General features: G+C 45.3%; 2 protein-coding genes across 2 annotated transcripts; both read left to right on the forward strand.

Moving 5' to 3' along the window:
- The first annotated feature begins 9789 nt into the window (after window positions 1-9789).
- kiaa0232 (KIAA0232 ortholog) lies at window positions 9790-17232 on the forward strand. Its single transcript, XM_068755832.1, has 7 exons — window positions 9790-10132; window positions 10774-10914; window positions 11989-12058; window positions 12145-12229; window positions 12325-15673; window positions 15828-15936; window positions 16108-17232. The coding sequence occupies exons 1-7, from the start codon at window positions 9896-9898 to the stop codon at window positions 16122-16124; spliced, it is 4008 nt and encodes a 1335-aa protein (XP_068611933.1). The 5' UTR covers window positions 9790-9895; the 3' UTR covers window positions 16125-17232.
- A 4444-nt stretch (window positions 17233-21676) lies between these two features.
- On the forward strand, window positions 21677-22284 carry LOC137911758 (TBC1 domain family member 14-like). Its single transcript, XM_068756138.1, is given in 2 exon segments — window positions 21677-21866; window positions 21869-22284. Coding segments are annotated over 2 exon segments (606 nt in total).
- The last annotated feature ends 180 nt before the right edge of the window (window positions 22285-22464 follow it).

The following is a 22464-nucleotide window of genomic DNA, read 5'->3' on the forward strand; positions in this document are numbered from 1 at the left end:
GTGAATAAAAAGATTGATTTGTCTGCATGCGGCTGCATGGCGTTCATTTATTACCTGACGGACAGAAAATGACAGGGAATAGGAATAAAGGCACAAATCACTGCCTGGTCACTGAAATGAAATGAAAAAATGTACATTAAACTTGGAACATCCCAATAAAAAAAGAGTAAAGGGGAACATTTTACAGCAGCAGGAAGCACAAGAGACATCAATTTACACAGGACAGAATTATTTAGACACACCGTCGCAGCACCATTTGAAAGAGCAGCAATGGCATATAAACATCAAAATATGTGTTTAATATTTTAGTCTGAGTAGGAAGGAATTATATAAAAGAAAGAATTAGTCACCTAAATTTGTTATGAACTTGTTAGTTAGTAAACCTAGCGGATGTGTTGAAGAATGTAATTAATTAACTTTAAGCATCCCTGAATAACTTTTTTTTGTGAGAGATGCTATCAGTGTCATTGACTTGGGCAATCTGAAGCCAACAGAAAAAAGCTAAATGGATTTATGTGAGTGACGGAACTAGAATGTTGACTGTGGTCGATGGCGTACGTGACTAAAGCAGCTGCGAGGCGCCTCAGTTCACAAAGGTCATTACGTTTCCTGTCAAAGCAGACCATAACATTATCATCACACCTTCACGGCTTCTCACTTCCTCCGGAAGAGGATGCTTGAGACGTCTCAAGCGAGGTGGCCCCCACGGCGGGGGGGGTGATGTATCCGCTTCAGTCGCATCGAGACTGAGGCGGCTTCTCAAACACACAAACGAGCTGCAGGTCATAAATGCAAAGCGGTTACAAAGCAGCTTACTGCAATACGAGTACAGAAAGTAGTATTTTTTATAGCACTTACTGCAGTCTCTAAATCAGGGGTTCCCAACCGGGTGTGTGTGAGATAAGATTTTAAATACATTTAAATCAAACACCCATCTTAAATAAATGTGTCCCATCTTGGGAGACGGAGAATGGCGCTCTTATGGGAGTTTGTGCCTTTCACAGAAAAGCTCTCTACTGTTAAACTAAGTCCATGAAGGTCGAGTCTTGTTTGCATTATTGTGTCTTATTCGAATTATTATCATTAATCGCTGACACAGAGTAGAATTTGTCAAAAAAAAAAAGACGTAGTTGACAATTGAATCATTTTACTTCGAATTTCTTTATTTTAAATTGAAGGTGGGAAAAGAAACTGAATACACACAGCAGCTCTTATTTTGTAAACTGGTGGATAATTAACAGCGACACCACCTCCTGCCTCCAGAAGGAGGCGGTGTCGCACCAGCAGAGCAGCGGCTTTGTGAAGGTTCCACAATGTGAAGAAGCTGCTTGTTAAAATGCAACGTGACGCGACATGAAGGTATCGGACGAGTCCAAAAAGACTGTGTTTCGCTGTTTTACTCAGGCTGCGCCGCAGCGTCTATTCACAGGCGCGAACCCGCTACTGAGCGGCACGGGGGCTTTGACCTGCTCCGTTTCCGGCCTGGGCCGGTGCACCCCTCCTTAGGCGACCTGGTGGTCCCGAGCTCCCCCAGGAGCACCATATCGATACCGAACTTAGCGCGGACACCCGATCGGCATAGTCCGCTGCGGCTCAGAGCTCCTGAGCTCAAGCGATCCGCCAGCCTCAGCCTCCCGGTAGCTTGGATTACAGGCGCGCGCCACCGCGCCCGGCGATTGGATCACGAGCTCGTAGGACTTTTAACTTTGACTAACATGACGTCATCGTGTTGCTGCAGCTGCAGCGGCTTCTATTGGTGATAATGAGAATTGCATCTTCTCAGGCGACGTCAGGTCCTCAAACGCGAATATATTTGAATTACAACGTGTAAAATTAAACGCTTATGTAATTGATAATTATTTATTCATGTTATTGTGTAGATTGTTTGAAAATGTGATTTAAATAAATGTAATTGTTAAAGAACGATGGCTCAATGTATCTAAGCCTTCTTTACTTATCCAGGGAATATTTCTTTTGAGGAAATATACTTCCATCCTGCTTCCTGCTTCATGTTTTTTTTTTTTTATTCACCAAAATAAAAAGTGTACACGACTTTATCCTATAATGTAAACGGTAATTGTATTATCTAACCACCAGGTGACACCCCTCCCTTCTTGTTAAGACTGCCGGCGCTATGACTCATCACTAATAGCATCTTGAGTGAGTCATGGCTTCTGGAGGTGATGTCTGTGCACACGCCTCACACGCCTCACACGCCTCACTGCTGCTCATGAGAGGCGGTTGGGCCTGTAATCGGCTCGCAAGGTCACTGAGCTCAGAGTCTCTCTCTCTCTCTCTGGCATTATAGAGGCTTATTGTGCGATTAGAATGTAGCTCTGGAGTCAGGAGACACAGGTGGGATTTTCCATTTCCTTGCGGATGAAACAACTGCAACCGTCTCAGCTACAGCCGCTTATCGGCCCTTTTAGATCGAGAGATCCGATCATATAAAATGCACACATCAGATTGTGCAGGAAGTTTGTTTGTTTTTTATCTTCTAGCTATAACATGTTTCCTACAAGTTTTCTAACAATATTAAATTACTAAAAAACAGCCTTGTCATACTTTCAGAATGCCTTTGCGAGAAATGGAGACAATATTGACTTTGATCTTCCAAAAGAAAGGGTCACCTGCTGATCTTACTTTGGAATGACAAGCCTCAGGTCCTCCCACTGGTCTTAGAATGTCTTAGAATTTCTTCTGGGCTCGTCTTATCTGATTTCTCAATAGATTAGACTCGAAATTATTTTGACAACCGCTATAACCCCATGAACTCTGCGAGACAGACAGAACATACTTTAACCCAAGCATATTAAAGGTATCGCAGTGCCCAGACACGTATATGAAATATCTTTAAAGGTTTTAGTCAAAATAGCAAACAGATGCTGCAGGACAGCGTCCCTCCGTTCTGTCAGAAAAGCCTTTGAAAACGAAAGTGAAACTAAGTTCATCGCGTGCATGCATACAGCTACGTGAATGTGCATACATATGCATGCACATCTAGTGCACGTTCGCCCCTTGTGACATCACAGGGGGCGAGACGCGTTTCAGTAGGTGGTTACAGAACTATGCAGGATTCACTTGACGGTTTATTTTGCTGTTTTTGGGTTAATAATGACCCAAAACCACCATAATAGTGTAGAAACATGGGACAAGTGAGTATAGGTCTCCTTTAAAGGCGTGGCATGCTGACAGATGGGTACACACCTGTAATACTGGCGTCTCTTCATACCAGAGATAGTTGACGTGCGAGTTCTATCGCTAAAAACGAGCCTGCCAACCCGTCTGCCCGAGAGTGACGCAGCCGGTCGGAGGGTTTGAGCGCCAGCTAACAAGGCGCCGCCAGGGATTGCACAACCGCCCAGAGGCTCCTTCCAATACCTCACGTTCCTGTCTACTGAGTGTCTCTGAGGCCGCCACTGTCAAACAGGACGTCTGTCTGCTTGTCCTCTGCTGAACGGGAGCTCACGGTTCGATTCATTACGAAGACTGTCTCCACAGCGTGAGACGTCGTTCCTCGGCAACCCGAATCCAAGCAAGGTTGTTGTCTCTTTCAAGTCTGATAGGGAGAGCAAAGACGCCGAAACTGTTCCTCTCTCATTGAAGACGGTATTAACTCTGTCACCTTTGATCTGCATGCGCTGCAGGCTTACGCCGTCGATACTGTGGTTTTTAGTGGTGCAGGGTTTCTGTGTTCATTTTTAAAAACTGCATAACCCCGTAGCATAGCTATGCATAAAGAGGTTTTGTTATTTGTCATTGCGTTGCACGATTGCACCGAGAACAATTCCTAGTCTGTGGATCCTTTCACTGACAATGCCAAGTAAATCGATTCTGATTCTGACAACGAAGCAACAATTTAAGTTCAAACGAAGGCAATAATCCGCTCCATGTCGTTAAGGTATTGGAGGCAGTCGTGTGCTTGTTTGTGCAACCGATAGAAGCACGATTCCAGTTTAAGATTAGATTATATCACTTTGCATGATCAGCGTGTCGATGAGTAGATGGTCACTAAAGGTCTTTTTGGGTGAACTGTTCCTTTAACCACCCTGGCTAAGGGAATCTCGCAGACAAACTGAAAATCTCTGCAGGTAAATTTTATTTTTATTTTTTATTAGGTCCCAAAAAATGTCCTAAAACAGGCATTACTGCTAAATGAATATTCTGAATTGATTTCAGATCCTTTCCTATTTATTTAAACTTTTATTTTTTTTGTTCAAGACCACTCTGGTCCATGACGGAGAACAGAGTCATCATCAGCAGAGGAGAGAAAGATTTTTTGCGAGGCTGTAATCAGCAACCGTTGGCCGCCTGCCGACAGAAGACAGGTTAACGGAGGTGCTATTTGCATTGAGAGCACTTTCATACCTGCACCGTGCTGATAACGAGAGTCTCTGGGATCGAACGACGTAATCTGCATGTTCCTGCTTTTAGAGCCACCGGACTGTGACAGTCAGTGGGAACCAGCAATGTCTGAGGCCTCGTGCTGGAAACAGGCCTTCTCTCTGTCTCGTTCTACTACGACTACACACACACACACACACACACAGAGGGACAATGTGAAATGCATGACAAGGAGACTTTGTCCCGCTTTATCGTCAGCAGCCACAGAGACGTCCTCCATTAGACATTGTCACTTTCCTGGACAATCACATTTCTTCTCTTCTTCGCTCAACAGTCAGTTATCGCCTCGTAAAATATATTTTGAATGCCTAACTGAATTATTTCACACACAAAAATCAAAGGTGATTTTAAACGTCTCTTTCCACAGATTCATGCTCAAGTACAATTACAACTTGTGTGATTAGAGTGGAGGGAAGGATCAGCTGACTGATCAATCATACAAATGAACTCCGTATTTCACACGTTTCAGATTCAGAGCCTGATTTTAGGAGAACAAAACGAAAAAAAAAAAAAAAAAAACTTCACTGTGCTGATAAACTTTTAACTAAAACAAAATATGTGCCTCATTTTAGCCGCACTCCATCAGCTCCCGGTATTTTCTTGAATAAATTATCGGGTCCATTTTCCTTGTTTAAAAACGCTGTTACTGGTTTGCAGCCAGCTTGCTGTGCAACTTCTGTGCACTTTTATTTTAGATCTTGAAATGTTGGATCAGAAACCATGACGTGTGACTTTTTTTTTTTTTTTTTTTACAACTATGCTCCTAAACTATGAGGCACCTGTCCAGAAGTTATGAGACACTGTGAAGATAACTGTAAAGCTACATCTTTACTGTGACTTTTATACGTGTCTCCTCGACATGAAATACGAAAGACTGTTTTGTGAGCGCATTACGAGTGTATTTAATTATAGATATATAGAGAGGAGTTCTTTCAGTGGTCCCTTTTAGTTGTATATATTGGACACTTTTTCAGTTGCGCCTCATCTGAGACAAATCCCACTCGGAGAATGAGCCTCAATCCGACTTGTAACCATGGAAACAACATAACTGCAAACAATAGAGGTTCATAAATAGCAAAAAGGTGCATCTTCAGTTTTTGGTAGTCGTGCGACTTGCCGCACAAGCTGCCGTGCAGCTGTGATACATTAACACCGACTTGGCCTAGATAGGAGAGGTTAGCGCTCATATCCTATCTCCTCAGATCCTCCTCCTTCAATCATTTCATTCCTGTCATCACCTGCAACTCATCTCCCATCAGCCCGGAATTTTCCCGGTCTCTGTTCGTGCCGCACGTCTCTGCCAGATTGTTTGTGGCTTGTGTCTTCTTTCCAGCGTTCCTGCTTAAGTATTGATTTCTCGTTTATCTGCCCTGCCTGTTTTTTTTGGGATGTCGCCTGTTTGCGTGCCGCTTTTGGACCTGTTTGCCTGTTCGACTTGATTATCCAGTTTTTGACCTCTGCTGGATTCCTGGAACTCTCTCTTTGCCTGCCACCCTTTCTGATGCGTCTGTTGATTTGGACTGCCTGCCTGGTACAGAACAACAAAGCTCAGTTTCTGGATTTGCCTTCTCCTGTCGTGCATTTTTGGTTCCTACCTGCCCTGGCCCCCGACCGTTTCTCATAATTTGGAATGGCTTTTATACACAATACTAATACATTTACAAATGGTTAGCTTTAATATTACATTTCATGGCATAAAGATGTTTCAGAGCTACAGTGTGTGGGATTTAGGGGTTAACCTAAAATTATATATACATGCATCACCATTCTTAGTTAATGGACAATTAATGCTTACCGTATTTAAAAGATAACTATCTCTCCACTAAATAAAAGGATGTCTCATATGGCTTGAATTGATTAAGGAAACTTGCACAACTGCCTGATTAATCAGGCCTCTATGGTTCAGAGTTTGACCTTTGGCTCCAGTGCTCCAGCTACAGATAATCGATCAATATTAGTCTGCTAGCTGGCCTGGGAGCTGGAAAACAATTACACAAGTTGTCTCAGTATCATCAGCTGTACACTATAGTGTAGTGGTGTGTGTGTGTGTGTGTGTGTAAAGGATTCAAAAGCATACGCACGGACAATGCTTGCTGTTGTTGCTCTCGTCCCAGAGGTCATGACCTCTGAAGTCAGAAGGCAGCTGACGTGTGTCAGACTATGGACCCTCCAATGGGGGCCGGCGGCCCCTGCTAAATAATAGGCACAGTCCCCAAAACAAAAGCAGACCCACATTTAGTAGTGAATGGTGACCAAGTGGCTTCAAGAGAAGAAGGTTCCCTGTACAACATTTGCTCTTGAGGAACAGCAGCATAAAAATAGTAATGGTGGTAATAGAGCAAATATAGTCACACGCTGCTGTGATGTTGTGTTTTTATAAAATGTGAATACAATATGAAATGATTCATTATAACTACCTTTAAACAGCGTACAAAAAGAATGCTTACAACGAGATGCGAAAAACGTTCCAGTAATTAGAGGCAGTGCATTTATTTTATAGAAACAACCAATAAAATAAAATAAAATAATAAATATCTGAATTTAATCAGTCAAATTATTGCCAAGCGTGGAGTTTTATATATATATATATCAATAATTATTTTCTTTGAGTGAAAACGATAAGACGTCAGATAAGACTTCTGACGCAATACCCCAGCGGAGGAATCAAACCTCTGGGATAGGGCGGCGGAGGTTTGCCTTGTTGCTGGGATACGAGCGCAGAGGGTGGCGAATTAAGCAAGTAGTCCTTCACGGAATGAAACCGGACCTGCATCGGCGGACATTGTGGCTCCCGGCGTCACCGCCACAGCGGGGTGACCTTTCTCCCGCGTGAGCCGGAATGTCGCTCGTTTCCTCGCCGCTGTTTAAGACGTCCTGCACGCGGAAACAGCGCCATTTCTGTCGGCGTCCGTGATAACGTGATGCTACCGCAGCGGATTCCAGAGCCGGAGCTCGGAACGGCAGCGGGAGAGAACTAGCCGCTCCCCTTCACTTCAACCCGCGGCAGGTAAGCGGAGCAATCCTCTCTCTGCTCACCTTGTGTCGCTGCGTGTTTACGCCGCGTCGCCATTCGCCGTGTGGACGATGTGGCGTGCATTTTGAGGGTTGGTAGCCCACCGGGGGAAGCCGCTCCTCCGCCCCCCCCCCTCTGTCACAACATTCGGACATACGAGAAAGCGAACTATTTTTTCTCACGTTTGACATTTCGCCCGCTTTGCGCTAACTCCCGTCATTTGAGGGGCGCTGCGGTTTGCAGCTGCGGTTTAGACCCGGCCTTAGCGTTCGCTAGCTAAGGCTAACTATTTAATGGAGAGCCGTGAGACTCGAGCGCCACCGTTTAGGAGATAGTTGCACAATAAATAATAACTTTATTGGTGTGACTCACTTATATGGCCTGAAGTGTGCGCAGTTCCATCTGATATGCAGTTGTTAAGATTACGTAAATTATTAATGAGACGCTTGGCGACAAGCGACGGCTAACTTGGCTAAGTTAGCTCATTAGCTCACTCAAAGGTCGGCGGTTCCGGCTAACCTTGTCGCTTGACTGCGAAGTGGCGATAGCTGGCTAACATTTATGCTATTACAGAAGTCGGTGTCGTTTCGAGACATTTGTAAAATGGCTGTTGTTGTGTTACATCAACGTAGTAATGACATTTATATTAGAATTCTCTGAATTAATTCCTGGCGGTAGTTGCGTTGCCGCACTCCGTAGCGCCGTGTTATTGCTAGAAATGCGCGTTTTCACGTTCCGGTACACCGTAAATAAAGTAGTCCGGTGACTTGCTATTCAGGACGCCAGACAATAACGCGCTGATTTTCACGTCGAGGCAGCTGTCTTTATAGGTTTGTGGGTTAAAGCGCAGTGAAGAACTAACTACCGGGGCTACAAGAAACAGCTGGGACGTAGACTACGGTCGGCCATATTTAAAAATGATCGATGAAGCTAGCAAACCTTTTTCGTTGTTTTTATTGTGTTTTTCTTTAATTGATATTATACCCACGGAAGGATTTTGATTCCTTAAATGTCGTGGTCGCGCGCTGGCTTCTCATCTTAGCCCTTTTTGACGCCTCTAACGGGATAACCTGTAATGTGTCACTGTTGAGTGACGGCTGGCTCGGCCAATCAGATCGGTGCAGCCTCCATTTGCTCTTCACGACGTTCCTCAATCCTCTGCGGCAGAAAGAGTTGCTCGGCCCGTTGCCGAATCAGTTTGAGCAACTTAAATTAGTCCACGTTCAGGAGTTTTGTCTGACAAAACTTCCGGTTTTCTGTGATTTGCAATAGAGAATTGGAGAACTAGTAAATTTTAAGAAGTTTTTAGTGATCCAGTTTCAAACGCATGCTGTCAGTTCTTACAAAATTACATTGTCATGGTAACACAACATTAACAGAGCTGTGTGGTGATTAAAATAAAATCAGCTGTCATCTGTTTGGTTTGTAAATTAATTGTTGCATTCATTTTTAAGGTTCAAATGTGAGTTGGTTCTGACCTCTTTATTGGAAGCATTCTTAGTTGATAGTCATTTGGAACGCTGCGTGTTTTAATATTGTGTGTATAAAATGTATTCTTGTGTGTGTGTGTGTATATATATATATATATATACATAAGAATACATTTTATTTATATAGCGCTATTCTAAAAACTCAGTCACTTTACATGTGTGCATAAGATAAAAACAGCAAATCAATACAAACATATATATTATATATATATATTATTGCTGTTATTTCTTTTTGTCACTTTGTTTTACATTTGCAGAATTCCTGACCTTGAATCAGCTGGATATTTCAGGTGCCTTTGCTTGAATGTGAGGCAGTTAGAATGAATAGGGAAATGCAAATCTCCTTGGTTAAACCCCGACTTTCTGGTACGGTGTCGTTGGTCATTTCTGTTGTCGAGGCGAGGAACGGTCATTGAATTATACAAACATCCCCGGCACCCTGAAACATGCATATACGGAAAGAAAATTAATAATTATATACAGTGGGATAATGGCAAAAAAATACGTCATGAAATAAAATCTAATTTCCTGTTCCAGAAACGTTACCGTCATTCAGTAATGCTTTGTTTTTAAATGTCTCACTAGTCCTTGTTATTTGCTGTTTCTCTCTGTGAAGTTTACATTTGGGGGCTTTTTTTTAATGCCTCTATTCGATATTGATAAATATTTCCTCTTTTCTCTGTTTCAGGTTGTGAAGTAAGACACAGCCTCAAAAATGGACCCCTTCAACTGAGAAGCAAACACATTCTGTGTTTTGCTCAGCAGCGCGAGCCATGCCTGACGATTAAAATCCCATTTTTTCCTTCTTCCTCAAAGCAATAAAAGAATCCGACATGTCTCCACATGTAGAGCCCCTTCTCCGTTACGTCCCGCAGGAGTGACTGCTCCCTCTTCCCAAGGTTCCGTCTCGCCGTCTCCCCTTCTCCTCCGACCACCTGAAAGTAACACGATGCTGCTCCGCTCGAGAATGGCCGACACCTGAGGTCCCATGCATCCAGTGAGCACCGATTCAGACGGTCCTGCTCCTTCTGAAAACCTCTCCTGCCCCTACCCCCTTGTGGGCCCCTTGCCTGCCTTAGAGATGTCCTTGCTCCATTCCCTGGGTCCGGTGCAAAGCTGGCTTGGCCAGGAGCTGGAGAAGTGCGGGATCGACGCCATGATTTACACCCGCTATGTGCTGAGCCTTCTCCTGCACGACAGTTATGACTACGACCTGCAGGACCAGGTGGGCTTCCCAAATGTTCGAGGAATAGTCCTTCTGGAAAAAAAGAGAAATGATTTGTTTTGCGTTGACATGATAATGGGTGTCTTATTAGAGGAAGGCGTGACATTTCCAGAATGGCTTCCCTCCCCAAAATCACGTCACCATAGCAACACTTCTTGCCCCTTTTAACAGCGAACGCTGTCGCCGGCGACGGGAAAATGACTACATTATTAGACGTGCCATAGCTGTTTGAACTTTCATGCTATCGATGTAATTCCAACAGCTTCTGACAGCCGACGCGTGGTGCTGTCACTCCTGTAGAGTGCTGTATGTCTTTATGGAGATTTTATGATGGTGGCAGCACCGTATTTCAGTGCAGAACTGCGCTTCTCATGTTTCAGAATCCATTACGTCGATAGAGCGAATGGTTGAAGAGCTACGGTATTTCCAATGTCGCTTCCCGGTCGCCAGCAACGGCATCAGTGTTTAAGGGTTAATCGTTTCATTTTTGTCATTACGTTTGTAGATGTGCATATTGCTTTGTTTGTGCAATTTTTTTATGTGTATATAAACCAGTACAGAAATGTAATTTTTAATTTATTTGTTTAAATGTGATTGTTTTTCTGTCCAAGACTAATTTTTGTGACTATTCTCTCGGACAGGAAAATGACATCTTTTTGGGCTGGGATAAGGGAAGTGGGAAGAAATGGGGCAAGAGCAAAAGGAAAAGTGGGACCGACCTGAGTCTTGAGGAAATGAAGAAGCAAGCTGCTGTGCAATGCCTCCGTTCTGCATCGGATGAAGTAAGAATCTGCTTTTTTCTGTTGCTTTTGTTTTGGGAAGGTATCAATGAAATTCTTTAAATTTTGTTGAGTTTTGATTCAATCAGAATTCTGTTCACATTGACGGTTGCTTCTGAATCGTATCACATAATCAATACCCATTGTGAAATAACCAAAATAACAACTATGCAAATTTCTGTCCTAGTGGTGTTTTCAATTTGTTTCGTAGCTTTTTTGCGTAATAAATCTGAGTGATTGCTGACATTTTCATTTGTTACCAGCGGCAGTAAATTGTGAGACTTGAGAATGACCCAGCATGAAGCCCGAGGGAGGGTCAATAGGAGTGTTGTGCTTCTCTCGGGACTGGGCAATGCAGTCTATTTTTTAACCGGCATATGCCGCACGGGATTGCAGCAGAGTTAGTCGGCTGTCAGCTGACCGGTAATAGCGCAATGATGCAAGGGGAAACGCGGGGCAGGAGAAAACGTAGCTTTTCGTGAGGCGGCATGGTAAGAATACTGGGCAAGAGTGACGAGGAAGTGAGTTAAGCAGATTGTAAGCCTGGTGCTGGTGAGCAGCTATTTATATTTCCTTTGATAGTGCAGACTAATCTCGTGCTTTTAACGCAGTTGGCTTGTCATAATGTTCGGTATGCGTAAAGCTGAATATTCAAACTTGTGTTAATATCTGTGTCGGGACATTGTGAGGTAATTGCGCATGGTGTTGTTTAGCCATTTTTGTGTTATGTTTTAGAAAGCATGCCTTTACCATTGCTAAATATAGCACAGTCATGGCGGCGCATGCCTAAGCTTTCACAAGTCAGCTGGTTTGACTTGTCTGCCCCGTGCTGTTTGTTATTTTGTTTGAGGACTGTTGGGGGTACATTCTTACGACAGGTTGTTGGGTGTCATGGTTAACATGAATGTTTTTAAAGGGTATCAGTCTCGGCTGTTTCACAGTTAGAGGTGCCATTTGATCCTATTCTATCCTGTTCTCTTAGTGTTTAAAACATTTTTAATGTGATGGTGTTATTGGCTTTGCCATATTTTTCATTTTGATCTCTCAAATCTGTTCTTTGACTTTTTCATTGTACAGAACTCTGGAATCGAGAGCTTGGTTGAAGAGCTTTGCTCTAAACTAAAAGAAATCCAAAACAAACAGAAAGGTTTGGTTGATATCTTTTGTCTTAAATATATTGAATTGAATATATTGAGTTAACAAAAATGATCTGATGTCTTAATTTTTCAACAGAGGACAAAAAGATTCTAAAGAAATCTGATGGCTCCCAGTCTCCAGAGCGAGTCGAGTCCCCCTCTTCGAAGGACCAAGTGGAAATGTAAGTTTAATTGTGGACACTGTGTATCAAGTTGTGGGTGGAGACTAAGGACGCATCTAAACCGAGGCTCTTCTACTTGTTTGTTTTGACGGCAGGTATTATGAAGCATTTCCTCCTTTGTCAGAGAAGCCTGTTTGTCTCCAAGAGATCATGACGGTGTGGAACAAGGCTAAGGCCTGCACGTACTCGAGTTCCTCATCCTCCGCCGCTCCGCAGACCAGCACAGACACGTCTTCGCCAAAAGATTGCAACAGTGACGGCGAGGCCGCGAAGGAACGGAACCTCGAGGCGTGCGGCGCCATCACCGCCGCGTCCAACGAGAGAAACCACCAACGGCGAAGCAAGAGGGAGAAAGAAAACCGATGCCGCGGCGGTGCAGCAGTGGAGGAAAAGTCCGGCGTCCATTCTAAGAGACAGACGAGACACAGATCTGAGGGCAAATACAGACCCAGGTCCTGGTCATCTGGCTCTAGCGAGGGAGGCTCCAGCTCAAGTGGGAACCAGGGAGACTACAAGTCATCGAGAAGCAAGGCGGTTAGAATAAGGCACAAGTCCAAGGAGGCCACAAAAAACAAGAGAACCCGCAACAGCGGCCAGGTGAAGGTGGTAGACAGAGACGAGCGAAGGAACGGAGGAGGGAGCAGCAGCAGCGCCACCGCAGGTGCTGCCAGGCAACCGCAGCTTTACAAAAAGGGAAAGAGGCCGCTGAAGGAGATCCGCAAAGATTCAGGTTGGAAGGAAGTTCAGAATACTAACAAGAACGAGTACATGGAGGAGCCGCTGTGGTACACCGAGCCCATCACAGAGTACTTTATACCTTTCAGCAGCAGACAAAGCAAGCTGGAAACAAAATATCGAAACCAGGTCGAGTGTCCAGACGGTTTTGCTTTGTCGACCGACACGGAGAGGCTGCCGGAGAGAATCCAGGGGATCTGCATTGCCAACGAGAGCCGCCAGAGAGCGTACCTTGCAGCAGGCTCGTTTGTTGACGGGCACTTTGTGGAGGGGCCCGGTGAGGACGAAGCCGCCGAGCTCACCGGGACGTCGGACTGCCCTCAGCCAGAGGATGGTAGAGATTTAGATGACGAGCATCTGTCTGAATATACTCACTTCTATGAAGTTGATATTTATCAATCCATATTGGATACTAGTGCCTCAGACTCTGTACAAGAGAGTCGAATCTTAAGCATGATTCGACAGAAAAGCAAGGAGCAAAGAGACGTCGAGGCCGAATGTTGTTTAGTGTTAGATGGTCTTGAGCAGCAAGGGAAAAGTGCAATTCGGGCGGACTCGCAGGAAGCTTCAGGGTCTGTTGGGTTCTTAATGGAGGATCTTGGGAACGTGGCTCAGTTGTGGGGATGTTTTTCACCCTCGACTTCAGAAGATATAGATGGAGAAAGCTTCATAGGAGATTCTCCGATTCGACTCTCCCCCCTTCTCGATAGTGTTTCGCTTGCACTGAGCAGACTGTCCGGTAACGTGGAGGAGCCGCCCGCTCCCGACGCCGCCGCTGAACCGACTGGTTTGAACTCGTCCTGCTTCTCTCTTTTCGAGCTGCAGTACGACAGCCCTACTTTTTCTTTCCCCCGCGACTCGCTCGCCATCGGTTACGAGAACAACACGGATTCCAGTAGCTGCCTCGACCCTCATTCGCATAAACAGTCTCGTTTGCTTATATGGACCAAAAATAGTGCCTTTGACGAAACTGAACACTGTTCTAACCTCTCGACGCGAACTTGCAGTCCGTGGTCGCATTCGGAGGAGACCCGTTCGGACAACGAGCAAGGAAACGTTCAGACGGAGGATGCCGCTCAAATTGGCGTCGAGGACGTTGATTGTATGATCCCTCCGCTCTCCGGTACCTATCTGGAGGATGAAATCCTGGATTTTCTGCAGGAGAACGCTGGCGGCAAGTGCGAGGAGGCGATTGTTAGTCCGGCATCCAAGCAGACCTTCACCAAAAAATCTAAATTGGAGTCTATTTGTGGTATAGCATTAGAAGAGGATGAGAGTAAACGGTACAGCACTGGCATGTTCTCAGATAACACGAACCAACGCGGTGAGGACTACAGCTCAGGGATCATAAAGGACATTTGGACTGCGATAGGCGACAATTCTGTCCCGTCTAGGCAAGGGGCAGAAAAACCAAGCGAGGGGCTGTTCTCCAACGAGGCGAGCGGTTACTGCTGCAGTTGTCTGGAGGTGCAGGCGAGAGGAGTTCCAGTTCAAGGACCTCAGAAAAGAGCCGTGCAGCGTTCAGAGTATCACCTTTGGGAAGGAAAGAAGCAAGAACGGGACTCGGCCAAAACCAAACCCCCCGTGGTCGATGGCGCTGGGGATTACATGACTCCGTCCAAGCCCTGGGACTCGAACTCGAATAAGGAGAGCACGTCGTTTATCCTGGGGGGGGTGTACGGAGAGTTGAAGACATTAAGTGGCGATAAGAATTGGGCCGTCGTGCCACCGAGCGGAACCCGCGATAGCTTGCTTCAGTGTGCCGCCGCCGCCGCCGCCTCCAGCTCCGACGTGCTCGCCATCACTGGCACAGATGTGTTCATGAACGCCGGCAGCTGCTTCGCCCCTGGGCACAGGCCCCTGTGGAGGCCTCTTGTGTCCTTCGGGCAGAGCGACCAGGCCATCAGAGGAGGCGGCGATGGACTGAATAAGGGATTTTCTTTTATCTTCCATGAAGATTTGCTTGGATCTTACGGAAGCTTGCACAGCGAGGAGAGAGGTTTGGATTACCCGTTTGCATCCTTCAACCTGAACAATCCTTTCTCTCAAGTCCTCCACGTCGAGTGTTCGTTTGAACCCGAGGACATGGCTTCGTTCAGTCCGGGGTTCAAGCCCAAATCCATTCTTTGCTCAGACTCTGAAAATGAAGCCTTCCACCCACGACTGTACGGCATCAACCGGACGCAGTACAGGGCCATTCGCATTTCCCCCAGGACTCATTTCCGGCCGATATCGGCTTCAGAGTTGTCTCCTGGTGGGCCCAGTGATTCAGAGGCCGAGACTGACAAAGAGGAGCTGAGTTTTCCCGTCCTAGCGCCGGTTGACATCTTCGACGATCCTCAGGCAGACCTTAAACCTCTGGAGGAGGATGCGGAATGTGAGGGTCCTTATTACGGGAAGTTAGAACTGGAATCTGGTAAATTCTTACCCAGATTAAAGAAGTCTGGCATGGAGAAGAGTGCCCAGACCTCTCTGGACTCACAGGAAGGCTCCAGCGCTCTCTTGCCTATCGCTGAGCAAGAGGTTTGCTTAGACTGCAAAACGGCAGCATCCGCATCAGCATCAGCTGCAGGCGGAGAGACGGCAATCTCACCGGGCAAGATTCAGAATGAAGAATCTTCAGCAGAGAAGCAGTCCTGCTTGCGTGCACCAGCAGGTCAGAGCCCCAAGTATGGGATTGCATATGACTTGGTTGGAGATTTGCCAGAGGTGAGAGTTTTATAAAAAAATTATCCACTCAAAGTATCTCCTTTCTGTGTAGTAAATCGAGGATTTAACAATCATTGCGTCATCTGCAGTAAAATGGGCTCCGCTGGCTGTTTTACTGCAAAAGACTAACGGATTCTCATTTGTTCCCGTTTAGTTTCCTCTGTTAAATGTAAGTGGACAGGGAAGGCCTGGCAGCCAGCAAGATGAGTGCTGGTGGCAGAACACGCTCTGCTCCCCCTTTTTCCCCGGACCTCAGTGCACAGGTAAAAGTGGACTGCAATAGCATCAACCTTAAGCGGCTATCTTTTAACATGCATGGAGATAAGTGACTGGCCGAATGTTGGCAACGTGATCAAACTCGAGGCCTGTAAGTTACTGGTCACTAGCTATACCTAGCAGCAAGCTAACCAATGAAACCCGTCTTCTCTTTCTAGGGAGCAGCAACATTTGAATGCTCCAGTTCTGCAGAGGACGCCCGTTGTACAGAGGAAGCGTTCCTCCATTACAGCTGTGACCTCTACCGGCTACGATTCAGACCATTGCAGAGCTGGAAAAACGTATTCTCGAGCCCACACTCATGCCTGCTGGTTTTCATTTACTAACTTAATACCTTGTATAATCAATCAGATCAACAAAGAAACGAGTGGAAAAATAGGTAAACTCAAAAAAAAAAAAAAATACGTTTTTTCATTGAGTGATGCGATGTGCAAACATGCATTTAGAATTTGTTTTCATTTGAGTCTTTTGAATACTGGTCCCCATTCAGATCTCCGTTAGGTAGTAGGGGACTGTATTTTGTTCAATTTTCTTTTTTGTCAATTTGTTCCCTCAGTTTTGCTTTCAAACTAGAATACTGGTAGTAAGTTGTGTCTGAATGGTTGTGCATGTGCGTTTGTCCAGCCAGTCTCACTCCTCTTCAAGTTGAACCTGTTGTATGAAACGATTGCTGTCGCATCGTCCGCGTTCCGCCTTGTCTTCAGAAAGATAATACAAGAATGTTTTTGAGTTCTGCAAGAATTTGAGAGTTTAATTAGTTTGCTTGGATCGCTTTCTGAATATGAAGTAGAGAATCTGTGCAGCTTTTCCTGAATATCTGTAATTTCCCAATGTGTGAAGTTATCACAAAAGATGCTGAGGTTTTGGATGGTGATAGTCATACAAAGGTTAGAAGATAAAGTATGGTTTGTGAGACTTAAAAAAAAAAAAAAAAGTAAAAAAACCAAAACTTTAAAAAAAACAACAGGAAATCAAAAGGTCTGAGGGAGAAAAAATATTAATCTACTTAAAATGTTAAAGAATTGGTTTGGGGTGTTTCGGGGAAACGCCTTTAGTGAAATGACAAAACTACAGCCATTTATGCAAACATCTGTGTCATTTTATTTTCTGTAATTCTATGGTACAGACTTTCGGTGCTACAAATACGGTCAAAGAAACCTTTGAAGTTGCAGTTCCATAAATATGGCTGCGATAAATAAATGATACAGCCTGGTTTTGTTTGTAGTCCCGACTCCTTTTAATATAATTTTTGCTTAAAATTATATAAAAAAAAACTCATCTCAGTTCTTGCTAATGTGGCTTTATTTTACGGTAACGTCTCATTTGTTTGGTCTGTTGCGGCTGAAGTCGAAATACCTGCAGCTACTTCCTGCAACATGACTTCAACTCGTTTCCCCCCCCCCCCCCCCCCCCAAGTAGTAAGAATGAAATGAGCCTTGCTGCAAAATAACTGTTATCAAATATAGCAAAGTGTCCGGTCAAACCAAAAACATGGCATAATCACACTGAAGTACAAAAGCTTTTCCTTTTCCGTATGCGGTGTGTTTTTATTTTTTGGTTTTCAATATATCTTGTGGAAATATTGAGTTATGACTCACTGTGTGTGTGTGTGTGTGTGTGTGTGTGTGTGTCTGTTTGGCAGTAGAACTTGTGAAGGCACTGGTTCAGAGTGAATGTATTATAGGTCTTTAATTCATTGAAACATGCAGTCGCAAATGTGCAAAAGTCAGTTGTCACGAAATGTGAAACGGACCTGAAGAAATTTGCTGCGAAGCCGTTTTGAGCTGCGGCCGGACGAGCCCGACTTCTGTCCCGCGCTTTGAATAACGAAGCGCCTGCAAATAAATGTTATTAATGCCTTTAAAAAAGAAAAATAATTTAAGAAATTAAAACCGGCTACAGAGACCGTAGCAGGTTGGCATGAAATTGAAGCACAGATAATAAATCCTAGCATTAAGTTTAAAAGCTGTCCGCAGTGTGAGCAGACTCCCTGGTTCATGCACAGGCGAAGCTGTCTGTACTGCAGGCATGGCCTCATCTAAAAATGCTTAGTATGTCTCCTCCCAGTCATTTGTTCTGTCAGTGTTTTCGGAACAGAGAACACCCCCCCCCCCCCCCCCCCCCCCCAGTACACTCAGGAAAGTTTTACTCTGCGCATTCTGCATCAGACCTGTGACCGTGCATCGACGCATTCATGTAAAAAAAAAAAACTTTTGATTGTACAGGAGAAATTATTGACGTTAATTTAGAGGACAAAAAAAAAAAGGCGAGCCATTGTTTGCATAAGCAATGCAGCGGGGACTTAAAGCGCCCCGGGTCCTATGCAATGCCTTTGCGCACGTAAACATTCAAGGATATGTTGAGAAAGTCCTTCAGTTAACTTGGCATGCCCATTGTTTTAAAGGTGGGGGGTGGGGGTGGGGGACCCCTGAGGCATTAAACAGAAACCTAAGTCCTGGAATGTGTACAAGTACAGCATGCAATCGTCACACTCCATCGGTTTGTGTTGAAGTCGTGAGGCTGCATCAGCGATCGTGGCTGACTCTGAGTGTGCGAGAAGCTGCGCCACATGCTGCCGTTTGAGTGCGCCGCGCCGGTCTCCATTTAGTTCCTTCCTTTTGATAGCTGGTGTTTAAAATAGAAAACAGCAACAACAATGCGTTCAGCGAGGGTGTGTGTGCATTTTGTAACGACACTGAAAAGGTCTGCGTCTTGATTTCACTGGTCTGAACGGCGTCTCCAGCACTGAACTTCCTCATCTTTTCACCCCCACCTAGATGCTCCTTCCCCCCCCCCCCTCCCGAACCAACCTCAACCCTCTGTTACCTAAATCTCACCTGTCCGGAGTAGATGTGTTGTTCCGATTTCATGTACACCCTGGATAAATTATTTTCTGTTTCATTTTGGATTTTCTTAACATCTAATAAAGGAATAAACCAAACCTCTTTGTGCTGCTTTGTTTGTGCCCCCCCCCCCCCCCCCCCCGGGCTCATTCCAGTCAGGGTGAGGGGGCTGTTTTAAAGGATTCGACCAGGTTTGATTCTCCTGCTGACACTAGAGGGCAGTGTGACGGAAGGGTAAGCTGGCTGTTCCTCCTCTTGTTCCACTCTCGACTTCTTTTTAAAGAACTATCCATTAAAATTTGAGAAGTTGTGCTGTGGGGGGGTCAAATCCTAAAAATAATAGAGACCCATTGTGTGTTGGACAACACAGCGTCCATCCAGTGGGATGGTTTGAAATACTACGTCACTTGTACTCATTACAATTAATTCAGCTTTCGTTGTCATCAAAATAGGTTTATGTTTTAAAAATACCTTGTTATATTGTGCTTTAGATACAGTATATTTAAAATGAAGCATTTATGACACCAGTGTCTGAAATGATGGGTGGAATGATCTAATGTCTTTTTTTATTTGTTTTATTTTTTAACTTCAATTCGAACTAAATCGATTTAACTAAGTAAACTGCGCTATGCTAATGAAGTTTGTCTACTTTCATCGCCCAGACTGGTTTGGGGAGTTGGTTTCAGTCAATATGACGTCATTAGCCCTGGAATTATAAAACACATTCAGGGAACAGATAATAAAAAGCAATAAACACATCATGTTGAGACGCTATAGAAGATAAAACGGCATTTAAATGAGTGGAAGATGGAATAAACAACATGCGCATCATTATTTATCCATTCAATGTGGCGTTTCCCAGCTCCGGTGTTGATTATTCATGCCTTCGTGTCCCGGACAGGTGAATCCATCGACGGCGAGCGCTCTTGGCTCGATTACATTTCACTCACTCGCGACAAGTTTGTTTTAAAATGGCGGCGGAAGCGCTGAGCCAGGTATGAGACGTGCGGCGACGCCGGGTTGAACTTGTGAAACATGTTTGTTCTTAACGCAGGAGGAGCGCGTCCTCCCCCCGCAGGAATGCCACCAGGGTGGGGAATGTCCGGTTGAGGGAGAACCGGCTTAAAATCGGGAGTCTGCGTCAAGAGCAAGTGCACTTAATGTTAATGTTTACCGGCCGCCATTTGTTTCCCCACTTCGATGTTAATTTATTCGTCTTTTTCGTCCCGACAAATGACGTCAGGCCGGAGCTGTTTGCCAAGCTGTAGTCACAGCGTCACCATGGGCCCCCCCGGTCGGGAACCTGCCCCCCACCTGTAGCATCATCATGGCGAACGCGACCTTCGGTGCCGCGGAGCGCACGGGCGCGCGCTGTGGTAGGTGACGTCACGTCTTTGTGTTTAATGTGCAGAACGGAAACGGGAACGCGCTGCAGTTTCTGGACGGCACGAAAGCATAAGTGTTATATTATAATGATTTATAGCAGAAATTCAAGCAAAAATAAACCGTGACGTGGAGTTATTTTATTTAACTTCTTGTTGTTGTTGTTTTTTTTTTTGCTGCTAAATATACTCTAATGACCGAGGAGGTGATTCTAATCATTAAAAAAAAAAAACTGAAAAAATACATTCCGCAAAATTATCATACTTTTCGTGGGGGGTCCACTGCGGTGTAGTGGACTCACGTGACGGAGCTTAGGGTCAGAATCCAGATTCGTGTGGTGACAGTTTGGAACTGCAATAGAACTTTGAAGTGATCTTTAAGAAGTCCGTATGAAATAGGATTTATGTTCAACTTTACAGCAAACACAAATAAAAACAACAACAAGACGCGTGTTCCCGAAACGTGGGTTCTAACGGAACGGTTCGTCAGGAGCTCGGACGCGCTCGCCCCTCGGCCGGCGCCCAGGCGTGATGAAGCCCTGCTGGGATTCCGGTTACACTCTGGTTGCCGTGGGATTAGTTTCCACCTCAGCCGTAACCGCTATAGTGTAGTGCAATAGTCGAGGTGGAATCTACAATCCAGGGCTGGGAGGGGGGGGGGGGGGGGGGGGGCTGGTTAGATTAGAGCTTTGATAAACTTTATGAGAACGCACCTTTTCATCACCGAGTGAAATGTTTTGGCTCCTGTAAATCTCAGATTCACAGAAATAGAGGAAAATACTTTGAATAAAACGGGAGTGTAGTAGTAATTGTGTAGTATTAATTGTGTAATATTGTGTAGTATTAATTGTGTAATTGTGTAGTATTAATTGTGTAATATTGTGTAGTATTAATTGTGTAATTGTGTAGTATTAATTGTGTAATTGTGTAGTATTAATTGTGTAGTATTGTTGTGTAGTATTAATTGTGTAGTATTGTGTAGTATTAGTTGTGTAATTGTGTAGTGTTAATTGTGTAGTATTGTTGTGTAGTATTAATTGTGTAATTGTGTAGTATTAATTGTGTAGTATTGTGTAGTATTAATTGTGTAGTATTGTGTAGTATTGTTGTGTAGTATTAATTGTGTAATTGTGTAGTATTGTTGTGTAGTATTAATTGTGTAATATTGTGTAGTATTGTGTAATTGTGTCGTATTAATTGTGTAATATTGTGTAGTATTAATTGTGTAGTATTATTGTGTAGTATTATTGTGTAGTATTAATTGTGTAATATTGTGTAGTATTAATTGTGTAATTGTGTAGCATTGTTGTGTAGTATTAATTGTGTAGTAGTAGTCGTGCGTCTTGTTTTTATTAGAATGGCTGTCGTCCTGTTTGCTCCTGATTTCGTACGACGGCCTGAATGCTCTCCTGTTTTCTTCCCAAGATGTCTCCGGAGGAGCCGCGGTGGGGAACGGCTGCGTGACGGCCCCCCCCCACCCCCACCCCCACCGAGGACCCAGGATGCCCTGCTCCTCCACCCCCATCTACTACAGCAGCCCTCAGAAAGGCCCCCCAGACCTCAACCAGGGCAGCCGCAGCTCGTCTCCCCGAGACTCCGGCGTCCCGACTCTGGAGATGGATCCTCCGGGGCCCGGCCCCCGCGGCCCCCGGCGCTCGGCCGACGGGGGCCTCGCCTTGCCCTGCGGTCACGACTCCCTGCCACTTTGCCTTTGGATGATCCCTCTGACACCAACGCCGTCCACAAGTTCTCCACTCCACCCCCCCGCGGCGGCTACGACGGCCTCGGCACCCTCCGATTATCGGCCGCGGGGGGGGCGGGGGGGGCCTTGAACCGCTGCGACGACGTGTCGGTGTGCAGCGTGTCCAGCGGGAGCACGGAGCTGTCGGCGTCCAATGAAGACATCCTGGATTCCACCGTCACCTCTGACTCCAGCGCCATCGTTACCTTGGAAACGGACGACAGCGGCGCCGCTCACTTCTCAGACGTGACGCTGTCGTCGCCGGGAGACCCGTGGAGTCCCGTCGGACCGCATTCGGGGTCAAGGGTCGGGCAACAGGAAGAAGACTCGAAGAAACCAGGACCTCTCGCGAGCTTATTCAACAAGTAAGTCAGTCGTAATTTACATTAATTAAATACACGCCACAGGCCTGAATGTATTTGCACTCGGGCTGTAAAATAACCCCCCCCCCACCCCCACCCCCCCCGCAGGTAGAGGCTTGGTGGCAAACATTAACACAAAATACGTCTTCATCAGAAGGCAAAGATGAGCTAGAATATCTGACGTTTC

The sequence above is a fragment of the Brachionichthys hirsutus genome, chromosome 23 (genome assembly GCF_040956055.1).
Source record: "Brachionichthys hirsutus isolate HB-005 chromosome 23, CSIRO-AGI_Bhir_v1, whole genome shotgun sequence".
NCBI classification, from domain to species: domain Eukaryota; kingdom Metazoa; phylum Chordata; class Actinopteri; order Lophiiformes; family Brachionichthyidae; genus Brachionichthys; species Brachionichthys hirsutus.

Bases quoted from the DNA above. Each gene is read 5' to 3' on its own strand.
- kiaa0232 (XM_068755832.1), top strand. From the start codon at position 9,896: ATGCATCCAGTGAGCACCGATTCAGACGGTCCTGCTCCTTCTGAAAAC. The intron at 10,915-11,988 runs GTAAGAATCTGC...TTCATTGTACAG, and splicing joins TCCGTTCTGCATCGGATGAA to AACTCTGGAATCGAGAGCTT. The intron at 15,674-15,827 runs GTGAGAGTTTTA...GTTCCCGTTTAG, and splicing joins TGGTTGGAGATTTGCCAGAG to TTTCCTCTGTTAAATGTAAG.